The sequence below is a fragment of the Scyliorhinus torazame genome, chromosome 8 (assembly GCF_047496885.1).
Source record: "Scyliorhinus torazame isolate Kashiwa2021f chromosome 8, sScyTor2.1, whole genome shotgun sequence".
In the NCBI taxonomy this organism is placed as follows: Eukaryota; Metazoa; Chordata; class Chondrichthyes; order Carcharhiniformes; family Scyliorhinidae; genus Scyliorhinus; species Scyliorhinus torazame.
In genome coordinates this window covers 60,241,088-60,259,599 of record NC_092714.1, presented here as the reverse complement: position 1 = coordinate 60,259,599, position 18,512 = coordinate 60,241,088, and the positions used below count along the sequence as shown (strand labels likewise).

At 45.4% G+C, this 18,512-nt stretch overlaps 1 protein-coding gene across 3 annotated transcripts in view; it reads left to right on the top strand.

The window, feature by feature from the left end:
* The first annotated feature begins 5,987 nt into the window (after positions 1-5,987).
* Positions 5,988-18,512, top strand: part of cfap91 (cilia and flagella associated protein 91) — a 294,449-nt gene continuing 281,924 nt past the window's right edge. Inside the window, exon 1 of one of the 3 annotated variants that reach the window (XM_072513694.1) lies at positions 5,988-6,168. In XM_072513694.1, the coding sequence (XP_072369795.1) occupies positions 6,093-6,168 (76 nt within the window). In that variant the 5' untranslated portion in view covers positions 5,988-6,092. The remainder of the gene's footprint in view (positions 6,169-18,512) is intronic. The other 2 variants (XM_072513696.1, XM_072513693.1) reach the window with 2 other exon arrangements.

Below are 18,512 nucleotides of genomic sequence, written 5' to 3'. Positions count from 1 at the left end.
ATGTTTGAGGGCAAATCAACATCTGACATGTGGGAGGCTTTCAAGTGGCAGTTGAAAGGAATACAGGACCGGCATGTTCCTGTGAGGAAGAAGGATAAATACGGCAATTTTCGGGAACCTTGGATGACGAGTGATATTGTAGGCCTCGTCAAAAAGAAAAAGGAGGCATTTGTCAGGGCTAAAAGGCTGGGAACAGACGAAGCCTGCGTGGAATATAAGGAAAGTAGGAAGGAACTTAAGCAAGGAGTCAGGAGGGCTAGAAGGGGTCACGAAAAGTCATTGGCAAATAGGGTTAAGGAAAATCCCAAGGCTTTTTACACGTACATAAAAAGCAAGAGGGTAGCCAGGGAAAGGGTTGGCCCACTGAAGGATAGGCAAGGGAATCTATGTGTGGAGCCAGAGGAAATGGGCGAGGTACTAAATGAATACTTTGCATCGGTATTCACCAAAGAGAAGGAATTGGGAGATGTTGAGTCTGGAGAAGGAGGTGTAGATAGCCTGGGTCACATTGTGATCCAAAAAGACGAGGTGTTGGGTGTCTTAAAAAATATTAAGGTAGATAAGTCCCCAGGGCCTGATGGAATCTACCCCAGAATACTGAAGGAGGCTGGAGAGGAAATTGCTGAGGCCTTGACAGAAATCTTTGGATCCTCGCTGTCTTCAGGGGATGTCCCGGAGGACTGGGGAATAGCCAATGTTGTTCCTCTGTTTAAGAAGGGTAGCAAGGATAATCCCGGGAACTACAGGCCGGTGAGCCTTACTTCAGTGGTAGGGAAATTACTAGAGAGAATTCTTCGAGACAGGATCTACTCCCATTTGGAAGCAAATGGACGTATTAGTGAGAAGCAGCACGGTTTTGTGAAGGGGAGGTCGTGTCTCACTAACTTGATAGAGTTTTTCAAGGAGGTCACTAAGATGATTGATGCAGGCAGGGCAGTGGATGTTGTCTATATGGACTTCAGTAAGGCCTTTGACAAGGTCCCTCATGGTAGACTAGTACAAAATGTGAAGTCACACGGGATCAGGGGTGAGCTGGCAAGGTGGATACAGAACTGGCTAGGCCATAGAAGGCAGAGAGTAGCAATGGAATGATGCTTTTCTCATTGGAGGGCTGTGACCAGTGGTGTTCCACAGGGATCAGTGCTGGGACCTTTGCTCTTTGTAGTATATATAAATGATTTGGAGGAAAATGTAACTGGTCTGATTAGTAAGTTTGCAGATGACACAAAGGTTGGTGGAATTGCGGATAGCGATGAGGACTGTCGGAGGATACAGCAGGATTTAGATTGTGTGGAGACTTGGGCGGAGAGATGGCAGATGGAGTTTAATCCGGACAAATGTGAGGTAATGCACTTTGGAAGGACTAACGCAGGTAGGGAATATACAGTGAATGGTAGAACCCTCAAGAGTATTGAAAGTCAAAGAGATCTAGGAGTACAGGTCCACAGGTCATTGAAAGGGGCAACACAGGTGGAGAAGGTAGTCAAGAAGGCATACGGCATGCTTGCCTTCATTGGCCGGGGCATTGAGTATAAGAATTGGCAAGTCATGTTGCAGCTGTATAGAACCTTAGTTAGGCCACACTTGGAGTATAGTGTTCAATTCTGGTCGCCACACTACCAGAAGGATGTGGAGGATTTAGAGAGGGTGCAGAAGAGATTTACCAGAATGTTGCCTGGTATGGAGGGCATAAGCTATGAGGAGCGGTTGAATAAACTCGGTTTGTTCTCACTGGAATGAAGGACGTTGAGGGGAGACCTGATAGAGGTCTACAAAATTATGAGGGGCATAGACAGAGTGGATAGTCAGTGGCTTTTCCCCAGGGTAGAGGGGTCAATTACTAGGGGGCATAGGTTTAAGGTGAGAGGGGCAAGGTTTAGAGTAGATGTACGAGGCAAGTTTTTAACGCAGAGGGTAGTGGATGCCTGGAACTCGCTACCGGAGGAGGTGGTGGAAGCAGGGACGATAGTGACATTTAAGGGGCATCTTGACAAATACATGAATAGGATGGGAATAGAGGGATACGGACCCAGGAAGTGTAGAAGATTGTAGTTTAGTCGGGCAGCATGGTCGGCACAGGCTTGGAGGGCCGAAGGGCCTGTTCCTGTGCTGTACATTTCTTTGTTCTTTGTTCTTTGTTGATGCCTGGGGTTTTTCTCGTATTACGGCCAGTGGGCCCCTAATTATGCAGACAAGGCCCGCCCACTCATCAAGTCCACAGTTTTTCCCCTGATGGCTGAGGCCCGCCAGCCCTTCAACCACATCAAGGCGGACATCACCAGGCCACAATGCACGCGGTCGACGAGTCCCTCCCCTTTCAGGTGGAGAGAAATGCATCAGACGTGGCTCTGGCCGCCACCTTCAACCAAGCGGGCAAGACCCGTGGCCTTCTTTTCCTGCACCCTCCATGCCTCCGAAATTCGGCACTCCTCTGTCGAAAAGGAGGCCCAAGCCATTGTGGAAGCTGTGCGACACTGGAGGCATTACCTAGCCGGCAGGAGATTCACTCCCCTCACTGACGAACGGTCGTGTTTAATAATTCACAGCGGGGCAAGATCAAAAATTACAAGATCTTGAGGTGGAGGATCGAGCTTTCCACCTATAATTATGAGATCTTGTATCGCCCGGAAAAGCTCAACGAGCCACCTGATGTCCTATCCCGCGGTACATGTGCCAGCACACAAGTGGACCAACTCCGGGCTCTCCACTATGACCTCTGCCACCTGGGGGTCACCCGGTTCTTCCATTTTGTCAAGGCCCGCAACCTGCCGTACTCCATTGAGGAGGTCAGGACCATCACCACTGCCAAGTCTGCGCACAGTGCAAGCCGCACTTCTACCGGTGCATCTGGTGAAGGCCTCCCGCCCCTTTGAACGCCTCAGCATGGACTTCAAAGGGCCCCTACTCTCCCTGCAATGCGTACTTCCTCAACGTAATTGATGAGTACTCCCGGTTCCCTTTCGCCATCCCGTGCCTCGACATGACTTCTGCCACGGTAATCAAATCCCTGCACAGCATCTTCACTCTGTTCGGCTTCCCCACCTACATCCACAGCGATCGGGGATCTTAGTTCATGAGCGATGAACTGCGTCAGTTCCTGCTCAGCAAGGGCATCGCCTCGAGCAGGATGACCAGCTACAACCCCTGGGGAAATGGGCAGGTGGAGAGGGAGAACAGGACGGTCTGGAAGGTCATCCTGCTGGCCCTGCGGTCTAAAAATCTCCTGGTCTCCCGCTGGCAGGAGGTCCTCCCTGACGCGCTCCACTCCATCGGGTCGCTCCTCTACACCGCCACTAATGAGACCCCTCACAAACGTGTTTTTGCCTTCCCCAGGACGTCCACCTCCGGGGTCTCGCTCCCAACATGGCTGACAGTTCCTGGACCCATCCTCCTCCGGAAGCATGTGCCATAAATCAGACACCTTGGTCGAGAAAGTCCACGTGCAGACCCGCAGTACGCCTACGTGGCACACCCCGATGGGCGCCAAGACACAATCTCCCTCTGGGACCTGGCACCCACTGGGTCCCCACCCACGACCCACGACCTGACACTGCCCCCCCCCCCCGCGCCCTCGGTTGCCTCATTCACCCCGGCGCTACCCACTCTCCCACCAGCGAACCTCACCGCAGCCCCCACCCCAACAGGATCCGTCCTCCCACTGGATTCACTCAAGGGTGACGAAGACGAGGACAACATGCTCCCGGAGTCGCAGGTGACCACGTCGGCGCCATCATCACCAACAGGACAGAGGCAATCGCGCCGGAGGGTCAAAGCCCCCGACAAACTTAATTTGTAATGTTTTTATCATCCCGCCGGACTTTTTTTTAACAGGGGGTGAATGTAGTAGACACCACTAGTGGTATATTGTATGTATTACAACACTGCCCGTATATTACAGGTACGACGGAAAATCCCTGCCTGCTGGCTCTGCCCAGCAGGCGGCGTATAAAAGTGTATGCTCTCCTGCGCTGATTCCATTCTGGTTCCAGCTGCAGGAGGCACAACATCTTGTGCAATAAAGCCTCGATCATTTCACCATCCTCGTCTCGTGGTAATTGACGGTACATCAAAAGGTCCGAATGTCTAACCAGAGCGGGAGCCACCAAATGTGCGACCTACTCCCTCATAGTCGCCACCGGAAGTCGTAATGCCTGTTCCTGTTTGCTTGGATCTCATATGTCTCTCTGTGGGAACCGTGAATTTGAATTGGATTTTGGAGCAAGCAAGGAGATAGATTATGGAATTGTCCAGTCCACTCTGTGCATTGGCTTTGTAACTCTGAGAAAGAAATGACATGTTTTTTTGAAAAGTAGTGGCAGGAAGAATGATGCTCAGCTTCAGGAAACTACTGGCTAACCCCCGCAGAGGTTGTCGAGCCTTTAAACTAATAAACTAAAGTGTTCAAAGAACATAAATATGGCTTTTCTCCTGAATTACTCACAGCTGTGTCTTCGAGATTATGCTTTAATTCAGGGTTTTTCAAAGTTAGGGTCATGACCTGCGGGTGGGTTGTGGGTGGTGTCATGAGGGTCTCGGAGCAATCGGTCCTGCCATTCCCGCGTTGAACCCGATCGCAGGAGAAGCTCGAATAGCCGCTACCGGCTTTTACATGGAGAATTGCGGCCGCTGCCCCCTTTTTAAAAGAGATACAGATTAGGCTGTGTGGAGTCTTCCAGCCTGAAGCGGCAGCAGAGAGTAGGTCACGTACCCTACACATAAAATTGATGTGAAATGCCATCGGGGGCATGCATTTGGCGCAAAAGCAGGGAGCAGAGTTGCTTTGATTTTGCAACTGCTGGCAAACAAGGCAAGTGAACTGTGAAGATCAATTTTTGTTTTTAATAAATAAGAGACAACCAGAGACTCAACTAGGCAGTTTACCTTTTGGACAGCATCTCACAACAGAATCTGCTGGCGAGAACTGCTCAGGAGAATCCAGGGCAGGACAGAACAGTGGTAGCTTTAGAACTCCAGGCCCTCTGGTTAACCGCCCTGAAAAGAGAAGCTGAACTTGGAACAAAGAAGTATAAATATAATTTCTTGAGGTATAGTTTGTCAATTGTGACAATGCAAATAAGGAGGCAAAGCTCATGTGTGTTATATGCAGGGAAGTACTGCCAAATGAGAGGTTTCAGAATTTGAAAGAGGTGTGTCAAAAATCCCTTTTCAGACTGAGTCCCGAGTCAGTTATTAACTTTGAGCTGACTCCAAATTAAAAAATTACACTGCTGCAGCTTACCTATAATACCCCATAAAAAATCTGCCAAAAAGCCCATGAGGCTGTCAGCATTCTGGTGTAGCATCTCGCAGGAGTATCGAGTGTTGAGTAAAACACGTGTTTCATTGCTATTGCCCTTCACATCGATCTACATGTGTGAGGTAGGATTTTCTGTTTTCAGAAAGATGAAGACAGTACAAAGAAACTGGCTGAAGTCTGCACCTGATATGTGCATTGGCCTCTGCTCCTTTGAACCAGATTCAAATGAGGGCCTGAGGATAAAGCATGCTCCCCTTTGGCATTAAAAGTAAGAAAACATGTCATGTGTCGTGAAGGTCAGTCGGCATGTGCCACGAAAGTTGGCCAACGTGGGTCCTGAAGGTCGGCCGGTTACCAAAAGTGGGGCCCAGGAAAAAAAGTTTGAAAAACACTGCTTTAATCCCTAGAAAATCTGGAACAAACTTGGTCCCTCAACTCCTGGCTGATGCACTGTGAACCAGGAGATAAATATTTCACAAGTCTATCACCCCTTCCCTCAAGTTTCAGGTCAAGGGAAAAAACAGAAGTTTCCTTTTTAAAGATTGATTGGGGGGGGTGCTGGAATTACATTAACGGAACAAGTTTATTACTTTTTTTTAGAAATTCTGAACTCTCTTGCTGCTGTAAGCACACTGGTGGATAGGTGGCAGTGTGTGAGGATGTTATCACCCACTGCGGGCCTATCACCCCACTTCCACCCTCCTTGGTTGCGGCTGTTGCTATGGTTACCGACCGCACGCTACAAACAAGATTTTAAAGGGGTGAATTGCAGTCGCTAACAGCTCGTCAACGCTGGACTGGAATATCTGAGAGGGTCCCTCAAAAGTGGAGCAGCATGAGTTTCACTGTCACTCAGAGTCTGCAGGAGAAGCAGCGGTTCAAACCCGAGCGAACCCATGACTACATCTATGGTAAAGCAGCCTCGCCATCTCTGTGCTGCCTGCTATTAGACTCCTCTGCAAACATCTTCTTCTGTCGCCGTGTGCTGTTTCTTGTCGTTTGGTTTTCTTCAAAAAACACCCTTCTTCCTCCTCCGTGATCTGCTCCCCGTTTCCATTCTCCTTTGCTCACCGCGCATCGCCCTGTTGGTCTTCTTTGTTGTTTCACGGGCGATGCAGCAATGCTGCTCTTCTCTCCTCAGGGCAATCCTAATTCGTCTCGGACGGTGGCGCAAAACGGGCGGTAAACGATCCGCAGTTGCTGATGTTTGGTCTATTCCGAAACAGGGTGCACCGCCTGCTAATGAGGCCCCAATGACCGAGGAATCTGCACCCCATCTCCAGCCGCACATTAACCAGCTGCATTCTCCCATTTCCATTCTGACCAGTTTGGAGTAATCTTTTGGGTTCTGCTTTCGACATACGAGCCACTGGAGTCTGCTCCTCCATTCAATAAGACCATGGCTATTCTGATTGTCATGATGTGGAGATGCCGGCTCTGGGGTGACACAGTAAGAAGTCTTACAACACCAGGTTAAAGTAAAACAGGTTTGTTTTGAATCACTAGCTTTCGGAGCACTGCTCCTTCCTCATGAGGAAGGAGCAGTGCTCCGAAAGCTAGTGTTTGAAACAAACCTGTTGGACTTTAACCTGGTGTTGTAAGACTTCTTACTGTAATCTGATTGTGGCTTCAACCTGACATTCCTATCTCCCCACACTGCTACCCCCCCCCCCCCCCCCCGCCACCTTCCACCCCCTTTTAATCAAGAATCTTACCTACCTCTGCCTTAAAAATATTCAAACACTCTGCTTCTACCTCATTTTGAGGAAGAAAGTTCCAAAGACCCAGGACCCTCTGAGAAAAAACTTTTCCCCTTCTCTGTCTTCAATAAGTGACCCTTTTTCAAACATTTGTAATCTAGTCCTCTCACAATAAATAATATTCTATTAGCTTTCCTAAGTATTTGCTGTACCTGCACACTAGCCTTTTGTGGTATATGCACTAGGCAACGAAGCTCTCTCTGAATCTTGGAGCTCTATAATCTCTCGCCATTTAGACAATATGCCTTTTTTTTTTATTCTTCCAGTCAAATGGTCCATTTCCCATTTTCCCACATTTTAATATGTACTATTCACTAATAGGAGCAACAACCCTGACTGATTTCTCCTCCTCGTCTTTGGGACTACGGGTGGCTGGCTGTGTGCAGTTTGCACATTCTCCCTCTATCTGTGTGGGTTTCCTCAAAATGAAATGAAAATGAAATAATTGTCACAAGTAGGCTTCAAATGAAGTTACTGTGAAAAGCTTCTAGTCACCACATTCCGGCACCTGTTCGGGGAGGCTGGTATGGGAATTGAACCTGCACTGTTGGTCTGCCTTAAAAGCCAGCTATTTAGCCCTATGCTAAACCAGCCCCTCGGTGCTCCGGTTTCCTCCCACAGTCCAAAGATGGTCAGGTTAGGTGGATTGGCCATTCTTCATTTGCTCTAAATATCCAAAGGTGGGGTTACAAGGTATAGGGCAGGGGAGAGGGTTGGTGCAGACCCGATTGGCCAAATGACCTTCTGCACTGTAGGGATTCTATGATTCTAGTGGTATTGTGGCCAATTGTACTTCTTCCATCCTCATTGAGGTTAGCAAATTCAGCACAGACCATGGATTGCAGCTGGGACCAGCCTAGAGTGCTTCTTTTGGGTAACCAAATAACCTAAATCAACAAATTGAGTGATAAATTAAAAGGCAGCCTCTTCAAGAGATACTGCATCAAAGTAAACAGAATCTCAAAGGAAACTTAAAATATCAATACAAATGTGATTGAAGGGTTGATAAAGCACCCCTTTCCCCACTGGTGGCCACCGGGCATGCAACGCCTCGATCCTGCCGACAGACACCACATCCCTTTCCACGGATACCTGGCAGTGAACATAGCCATGGAAGAGGGGCATTCAGTCAGGACGGACGACCCTCTCGACCACCTGCTGCCTGGACATATTAATGTCCAGCTTGACCAGGCTCACGAGGAGATCCTCCTCCCTCCCTGCTTCCCTCTGCATACGGTGGACCAGCTTGGTATGTGTGGAGCTCTACCAAGGCATTTCCTCACTGATACATTGGAGAAACTTACAAGATTTGTGTTTTTTTCCAATGTTATTTTCTAAAACATCAGGAAATACCTAACCACCACTGTGAAAGTTTAATTGTCAATTACAGTCACCACCTTAAGAGAAATTAGAACTGGGTAATAAATGCTGGCCTAGACAGCATGCTCACACCCTGTGAAAGAATAAATTTTAATGTCAGACAATTTTCCCGAAGATATTTTGTGCTTCAGTTCTCTATCCCTAATAGTAAAATCTGCAGTGCTGTGGTCGTAAAGTGTTTGCAAATAAGCAACTATTAATAAACAAGGGATGTTTCAATTATGCAATAGCTGATATAGTTGCATTATCATACAATCAATTTGACCTCATTTAGTTTGCTTGTTTAAATTATTAAAATATGAATAAAAGCAAAAATGGAAATATTGCTCAGTAGCTGTCACAAGCAGCACACAGTCTAATGTTACAGGAACTGAACCTACGTAAATCAGAATGGTAATACTATTTAAAAACAATCTCATGCTCATAATGAAATATGATCAGTACAGGGTGGCCATTTTGAATGTTCACAGGTTGAAGGGATTCTTGTATTTTGACAACGGTTTCAAGGCAACATGTAGGGTAGTGACTGAATAATTAAGCTCAGTGCTGTATCTGCACTTTTCCACAGTGCACGAAAGCAGCAGCATTTTGTTTGAGCACAGATAACTCAATATAAATTTAAAAAACTGTTTCTCTGAGGAGAAATAACAATACATTAAAACTATATCTTTGTAAAAAGTGCTATTGTTTATACACATATTTTACGGCATAGAAGGAGGCCATTCAGTGCACTTTTGGGAAATATATTTACCCAACCAAAGTGACCACTTCTTTTCGGTAATGTGGTGACCTGACCTATACATGTTACTCTAGCTGTGGCTTAACTAGCGTGCTATAAAGATAAAGTTATAGCGTAACCTTGCATCTCTTATATTCTATGCTGTGGCTAGTAAAGGAAATTATTTCAGAATGTCTTTATAACCATTTTATCACCCTTTCCTGCTACTGACACAGATTTGTGGACATGGACTCCCAAGGTCCCTCTGTTCCTCTACAGTTCAAGATACCAGCCTGTAACTCAGTCCCGGGTATCTGCTTTTCCATATTTGAACCACTCAAAACCCTCAATTAGATTCCTGTCTGTAACTCACACCTGGATATCTGTTATTCTATATGTAAATCATCCTGAACCCATCAATTAGATTACAGGCTTGGGTAGCATGTGGCACAGTGGTTAGCACTGGGACTGCGGCGCTGAGGACCCGGGTTCGAATCCCGGCCCTGGGTCACTGTCCGTGTGGAGTTTGCACATTCTCCCCATGTCTGCGTGGGTTTCGCCCCCACAACGCAAAGATGTGCAGGTTAGGTGGATTGGCCACACTAAATTGCCCCTTAATTGGAAAAAAAAATAATTGAATACTCTAAATTTATTTTTTTTAAATTAGATTCCAGACTGTAACTCACGCCCAGCTATCTGTTATTCTATATAAAAACCACCACAAACCCCTCGCTTAGATTCCAGCATTTAAGTCAATTCCGAATATCTGTTATTCTATATGTAAAATAATATATATTTATCTTTATATTATTTATATATAATAAAACAAGGGCCTGGATGTCGTCCTGTATGAATTGCAGACAACTACTATGGAGATACTGTAGGTAATAAGGGAGGCAAATAGAATTTTGATCTTTATGGCTAAAGGAATGGAGTATTAAAGTAGGGAAGTGTTGCTGCAACTGTAAAGAGCATTGATGAGACTGCACCTGAAGTACTGTGTACAGTTTTGGCCCTCTTATTTGAGGAAGAATGTAGTTACATTAGAGGCAGTTCAGAGGAGATTCATGAGATTGATTCCAGAGATGAGGGGTTTGTTTTATGAAGAGAGATTGAGCAGTTCAGGCATATGCTCTCTTGAGTTTAGAAGAATGAGAGGAGAGCTAATTGAGGATGGGTTGCATCTGAACTGGAGGGGCACCAATATCTTGGTTGGGAGGTTTGCTGGACGCACTTGGGAGAATTTAAACTAGTATGGCAGGGGTTGGAACTAGAGCGTTAGCTTAGAAGGTGTAATAACTGAAGGGGAAATAGCGAAGAAAAATAAGAGAACAAAATCACCCTGTTTGTTCAAACGCAGTGGTTTGAAGTGTATTTGTTTCAACGCCAGAACTGTAGCAGGAGAGATAGAGGGGGATGTAAAAGGGGTGGGGGAGTAGTATTACTGGTTAAGGAGAATATTGTAGCCATACTGCGGTAGGACACCTCGGCGGGCTCATACAATGAAGCAATCTGGGTCGAGCTCAGGAACAAGAAGGGGGACTTCACAATGTTGGGGGTTTATTACAGGTCCCCCAACTGCCAGCGAGAGAGAGAGGAGCAGACAGGTAGAGAGATTTTAGATAGGTGCAAAAGTAACAGGGTTGGTGTGGGAGGGGATTTTAACTTCACCTATATTGACTGGGACTCGCTTAGTGCTAGGGGCTTGGATGGGGCAGAGTTTGTAAGGTGTTTGTAAGGTGTATCTAGGAAGGCTTCTTGATGCAATATGTAGATAGTCCAACTAGGGAATGGGCAGTATTGGACCTGGCATCGGGGAATGAGCCTGGACAGGTGGTTGAGGTTTCAGTAGGGGAACATTTTTGGAGTAGTGACCACAATTCTGTAAATTTTAGGATCGGGATGAGGGTAACCCTCGCGTTAAGGTGCTAAACTGGGGAAAGGCAAATTACGATAACATTAGACAGAAATGAAAGAATTTGGATTGGGTATAGCTATTGGAGGGTAAATCACCATCGGACATGTGGGAGTTTTTAAAGTGACAGTTGATTAGGATTCAGGAAAGTCATGTTCCTGAGAGAACAAAGGAAAAATATCGGAAGTTTAGAGAGCCTTGGATAACGAGGGATATTGTGAACCTCGTCAAAAAGAAAAAAAGAGGCTTTTGTATGGTCTAGAAGGGTGGGGACAGTTGAAACCCTTGAGTAAAAAGAAAGTAGGAAGGTACTTAAGCAGGAAATTAAGAGGGCTAGGAGGGGTCTTGAAACGTCCTTGGCAAGTAGGACCAAGGTGAATCCCAAAGCTTTTTATTCATATGTAAAAAGCAAAAGGGTGTCCAGGGAAAGGATTGGACTACTTAGGGGGGAATCTATGTGTTGAGCCAGAGGAAATGGGCGAGGTCTAAATGAGTACTTTGCATCAGTGTTCACCAGAGAAAAGGACTTTGTGGAAGATGATTCTTGGGTAGGGTGTGTTGACAGTCTGGGGCATGTTGACATCAAAAAGGAGGAGTTATTGGGTGTTTTAAAAGACATTAAGGTAGATAAGCCTCCTGGGCCAGATGGGATTTACCCAGAATACTGAGGGAAGCAAGGGAGGAAATTGCTGGAGCCTTGACTGACATCTTTGTATCCTCATTGGCTACAGGTGAGATCCCAGAGGACTGGAGAATAACTAATGTGGTACCACTATTTAAGAAAGGTAGCAGGGATAATCCAGGAAACTATAGGCCGGTGAGCCTCATGTCGGTAGTAGGTAAATTATTGGAGAGAATTCGCAGGGCCAGGATTTATACCCATTTGGAAACAAATGGATTAATTAGCGATAGACAGCATGGTTTTGCGAAGGGAAGATCGTGCCTCACTAACTTGATCAAGTTTTTTGAGGAGGTGACAAAGATGATTGATGAGGGGAGGGCGGTAGTTGTTGTTTACATGGACTTCAGTAAAGCCTTTGACAAGATGCCTCATGGCAGACTAGTACAAAAGGTGAAGTCACATGGGATCAGACGTGAGGTGGCAAGATGGATACAGAACTGGCTCGGTCACAGAAGGCAAAGGGTAGCAGTAGAAGGGTGTTTTTCTCAATGGAAGGTTGTGACTAGTGGTGTTCCACAGGGGCGGCGGGGTAGCACAGTGGTTAGCACTGTTGCTTCACAGCACCAGGGTCCCGGGTTCGATTTTCGGCTTGGATCACTGTCTGTGCTGAGTCTGCGCGTTCTCCCCGTGTCTGCGTGGGTTTCCTCCAGGCGCTCCGGCTTCCTCCCCAATCCAGAAATGTGTCGGTTAGATGGATTGGTCATGCTAAATTTCCCAGTAGTGTCCAAATGTTAGGTGGGGTTGATGCGTTACGGGGATAGGGTGAAAGTATGGGCTTAGGTAGGGTGTTTTTTCAGGGTCTGGTGTAGACTCAATGGGCTGAATGGCCTCCTTCTGCACTGTAAATTCTATGCTTCCATAATCTGCGCTGGGGCCTGTGTTGTTTGCAGTGTACATAGATGATTTGGAGGAAAATGTAGCTGGTCTGATTAGTAAGTTTGCAGATGACACCAAGGTTGGTGGAGTGGCAGATCATGTTGAGGATTGTCCGAGGATACAGCAGTACATAGATAGGTTGGAGACTTGGGCAAAGAAATAGCAAATGGAGTTTAATCCAGACAAATGTGCGATAATGCATTTTGGTAGGTCGAACATAGAGGGGAAATATACCGTAAATGGTGAAACTCTTAGGAATGTAGAAAGTCAGAGAAATGGGCATGCAGGTCCACAGATCATTGAAAGTGGCAACACAAGTGGACAAGGTAGTCAAGAAAGCATATGGAATGCTTGCCTTCATTAAATGGTGCATTGTGTATAAAAACTGGCAAGTCATGCTACAGTTGTACAGAACCTTGGTAAGGCCGCACTTGGAACATTGCGCACAATTCTGGTCGCCACACTACAAGAAGGATGTGGAGAGGTTGCAGAGCAGATTTACCAGGATGTTGCCTGGTCTGAGGGTGTTAGCTATGCGGAGAGGCTGAATAGTCTCGGACTTTTTTCATTGGAATGACGGAGGTTGAGGGGTGACCTGATAGAGGTCTACACGATTATGAGAGTCATGGACAGAGTGGATGGGCAGGCGCTCTTTCCCACGGTGGACGGGTCAGGCACTCTGGGGCATAGGTTTACGGTCCATGGGGCAAAGTTTAGAGGAGATGTGCATGGCAGTTTTTTTTACACAGAGGGTGGTGAGTGCTTGGAAACCGTTGCTATGGTACATTAACGGCATTCAAAAGACATCTCGGCAAATACATGGATACGATGGGTATAGAGGGATACAGCACTAGGAAGTGCTGAGGGTTTTGGCCAAGGGTGGTATCATGACTGGTACAGGCTTGGAGGGCCCTAGGGCCTGTTCTTGTGCTGTATTGTTCTTTGAGGTATATAAGATGATAAATGGTATTGACAAAGTAGATAGAGAGTAGATACTTCCTCTTGTAGTACAATCTAGAATGAGAGATCATAGCTTTAGGTTAAGGGGTAGCAGATTTAAAACAGATGAGGAGAAATTAAGAGATGAGGAGAAATTACTTCTCTCTAAAGGTCATGAATCTGTGGAATTCATGACCCAAGAGTCAGTGGATGCTGGGCCATTGAGTACGTTTAAGGAGGAGATAGACAGATTTTTAATTAGTAATGAGTTGAAGGGTTATGGAGAATGGGCAGGATGGTGGAGTTAAATCCATGATGAGATCAGCCATGATTGTATTAAATGGTGGAGTGGGCTCAAGGGGATGAATTGCTCCTAGTTCCTAATTCTTGTGTTATGTTCATTCCTGGTATTAGTCGAGTAAACCTTCTCCAAACTGCTTCTAACGCGATTACATCTTTCCTTAAATAAGAAGACCAATATTGTACACAATACTCCAGATGTGGTCTCACGAGTGCCCTGTATAACTGAAACATAACCTCCTTACTTTAGTAATCAATAAAACATTTTGTCAGCTTTTCTAATTTCTTTCTTTTTTTAAATAAATTTAGAGTACCCAATTAATTTTTCCAATTAAGGGGCAATTTAGAGTGGCCAATTCACATACCCTGCACATCTTTGGGTTCTGAGGGCGAAACCCACACAAACACAGGGAGAATGTGCAAACTCCACACGGATGGTGACCCAGAGCAGGGATCGAACCTGGGACCTTGGCGTTGTGAGGCAGCAGGGCTAACCCTCTGTGCCACCGTGCTGCCCAGCTTTCCTAATTTCTTGCTGTATCTGTGTACCAGCTTTTGTGATTTATGAATTAATAATAATAATCTTTATTGTCACAAGTAGGCTTGCATTAACACTACAATGAAGTTACCGTGAAAAGCCCCTAGTCGACACATTCCAGCGCCTGTTCGGGTACACGGAGGGAGAATTCAGAATGTCCAAATTACCTAACAGCACGTCTTTCAGGACTTTGGGGTGTAAACCGGAGCACCCGGAGGAAACCCACGCATACATGGACACGCAGATCCCTCTGCACCTCAGAGCTCTGTAATCTCTCACCATTTAGATAATAAGCTTTTTTTATTTTTTCATGGAAAATGGACAATTTCACAATTGCCCACATTATACTCCATTTGCCAGATTTCTGCCCACTCACTTAACCTATCTATGTCCTTTCGTAGCGTCTTTATGTCCTGTTCACAGTTTACTTTTCTACCTATATTTTTATCATCAGCAAATTTCACAATCATACATTTAGCCCCTTCATCCAAGCCATTTATATAAATTGTAAAGAGTTGGAAGAGTTGAGGCCCAGCATTCATTGCAGTGGCATACCGCTCATTATACCCTGCCAACTAGAAAAAGATCCGTTTATGCCAACTCTGTTTTCTGTTAGCAAGACAATCTTCAATCCATGCCAATATGTTACCACCTACACGCATGAGCTATTATTTTACGCAATAACCTTTGATCTGGCACCTTATCAAAGGCCTTCTGTAAATGTAAGTACAGTATATCCACTGGTTTCTCTTTATTTACAGCATATATGGCACCGTCAAAGAACTCCAATAAATCGGTTAAACATGATTTCCAGTTCACAAAACAATGTTGACTCTGCGTCATTGCCCTGAATTTTTCCATGTGCCCTGCTATAACACCTTTAATAGTAGCTTCTAATATTTTCTTTATGACAAACGTTAGGCTATCTGGCCTATAGTTTTCTGTATTCTGTATCCCTCCCGTCTGTCTCCCTCCACATCTTACAATCTAATGGAACCTTCCCCGAAACTAGGGAGTTTTGGAAAATTAAAACTAATGCATCAATTATCTCATTAGCCACTTCTTCCAAGATCTTGGGGTCAGCCTGTAGACCCAACAATTTGCTCAGTACAACTTCCCTGGTGATAGTAATTTTCCTGAGTTCCTCCCTCTCTTCCATTTCCTGATTTACAACTATGTTACTGGTATTCTCTATAGCGAAGACAGGTGCAAAATACCTATTTAATTCATCCACCATAGCCCTATATTCCATTACCAATGCCCCAGAAGCACTTTTATAGGACCAATGCTCACTTTGTTAACTTTTCTTATTGAAATATCTGTAGAAATGTACTGTCCACCTTTATAGTAATTGATTCGGAGACTAGGGTGCTGAATCTTAATAAAGGGAACTATGAGGATATGAGGTGTGAGTTGGCCTTGATAGATTGGGGAGAGTTACTTAAAGGGATGACAGTGGATAGACAATGGCAAACATTCAAGGAACGCATGGAGGAACTACAGCAACTGTTTATTCCTGTTTGGCACAAAAGCAAAGGGGGAAGAGGGCCAATCCATGGCTTACAAAGGAAATTAGAAATAGTATCCGGTCCAAGGAAGAAGCATTCAGATTGGCCAAGAAAAATAATAGGTCTGAGGATTGGGAGCAGTTTAGAATTCAGCAAAGAAGGATGAAGGGATTGATTAAGAAGGTGGAAAGTACAGAACGAAAGGAAGCTTGCAGGGAGCATAAAGACTGACACTAAGTTTCTACAGATATGTGAAGAGAAAGAGATTTGTCAAGAGAAATGTAGGCCCACTGCAGACTGAAACAGGGGAATGCATAATAAGGGACAAAGAAATGGCCGAGCAATTAAATACATACTTTGGTTCTGTCTTCACAAATGAGCACACAAATCAGATCCCAGAAATGTTGGAGAATGAAAGGTTTAGTGAGAGGGAAGAACTGAGGGACATCAACATTAGTAGAGAAATGGTGTTGGGAAAACTGATGGGATTGAAGGCGGATAAATCCCCGGGGCCTGAGAAACTGCATCCCAGAGTGCTTAAGAAGGTGGCTCCGGAAATAGTGGATGCATTGGCGGTCATCTTCCGGGATTCTATAGACTCTGGAACTGTCCCTGCAGATTGGAGGGTAGCTCGCGTCACTCCGATATTCAAAAAGGGAGGTAGAGAGAAAGCAGGGAATTATAGACCAGTAAGCCTAACCTGGGTTGTGGGGAAAATGCTTGAATCCATTATCAAGGACTTTATAGTGGAACATTTAGAAAGCAGTGGCAGGATCAGTCAGAGTCAGCATGGATTTATGAAGGGAAAATCATGCTTGACAAATCTGTTGGAATTCTTTGAAGAGGTAACCAGAACAGTAGACAAGGGGGAGCCAGTCGATGTGGTATTTTGGACTTTCAGAAGGCGTTTGACAAAGTCCCGCATAAGAGATTATTGTGCAAAATTAAAGCGCATGGGATTGGGGGAAATGTATTTAGGAGGATAGAAAACTGGTTGGCAGAGAGGAAACATAGAGCAGGGATTAATGGGTCCTTTTCAAATTGGCAGGCAGTAACCAGTGGGGTACCACAGGGATTGGTGCTGGGACCCCAGCTATTCACAATATATATTAATGATTTGGATGAGGGAACAAAATGTAACATCTCAAAGTTTGCAGATGATACCAAATTAGGTGGGAGGGTGAATTGTGACGAGGATGCAGGGATCCTACAGCAAGATCTGGACAGGTTGGGCGAGTGGGCAAACCAATGGCAGATGCAGTATAATTTGGATAAGTGTGAGGTTATTCATTTTGGAAGCAAAAACAGAAAGGCAGATTACTACCCGAATGGTTGTAAATTGGGAAAGGGGAGTGTGCAGCGGGACCTGGGTGTCCTTGTGCACCATTCGCTGAAGGTAAGCATGCAGATGCAGCAGGCGGTAAAGAAGGCTAATGATATGTTGGCCTTCATTGCAAAAGGTTTCCAGTATAGAAGCAGGGATGTGTTGCTGCAATTGTACAGTCCTTGGTGAGGCCACATTCTTTCCAATTTTCTGACCTGCCACTTGTCTTTGCGCAAATATATGTTTTTTCTTTAAGTTTAATACTGTCTTTAGCTCTTTTAGTTTACTTTACCCCCTTGTGGAAAGTTGGAATTTTTCTTTCTCATTGGAGTGTGTCTATTCTGTATATTCTGAAATATTCCTTTAAATGTCTGCCACTGAACATTAGTTGATCTATCACTTTACCACTTTGGCTAGCTCCACTTTTTTCAGTTTAAAATAATAGTCTTGGATGCACTCTTCTCTCAAACAGAATGCAAAAATCAACCGTACTCTGATCGCTAGTACCTCGGGGGCCTTCACCATGAGATTATCAGTGAATCATATTTAATTGCACAATACAGGTCTAGAATAGCCTGCCTTCTGGTCGGCTCCAGAACATGCTGTCCCAAGAAACGATCTTGAAAACATTTTATTAACTTATCTATTCTACAGGCAGCATGGTGGCGCAGTGGTTAGAACTGCTGCCTCACAGCGCTGAGGTCCCAGGTTCGATCCCAGCTCTGGGTCACTGTCCGTGTGGAGTTTGCACATTCTCCCCGTATTTGCGTGGGTTTCGCCCCCACAACCCAAAGATGTGCAGGGTAGGTGGATTGGTCAATCTAAATTGTCCCTTAATTGGAAAAAATTAATTAGGTACTCTTTAAAAACAAAAGAAAAATTTTTTTTTTTTAAACTTATCTATTTTACGATTGCCCATTTGGTCTTTCCAAGTAGATTAAAATTCCCCATGATTATTGCCGTACCATTCTCTTCTTTTATACTCTGTCCTACCGTGTTTATACAATTAGGGGGCCTGTACCCCACTCCCACAAGTGACTCGCCGTTATCATTTCTCATCTCAATCCAAACTGCTTCTGAATCCTGGGGCGGGATTCTCCGGCCGCGTTCGGCCAGCGACCGGAGAATCCCGCCTGAGGTCAATGGATTTTTCCATTCTACGCGGCTCGCCCTTGGCATTCTTGCGGCGGGCAGGCCAGGAGAATTCAGCCCCTGGTTTCCTGAACTTGGGTCATCCCTCTCTAATGCACTAATACCATCATTAATTAACAAGAGTTACTCCATCTACCTGTTCTCCACTTCCAGGCCTTCCTAA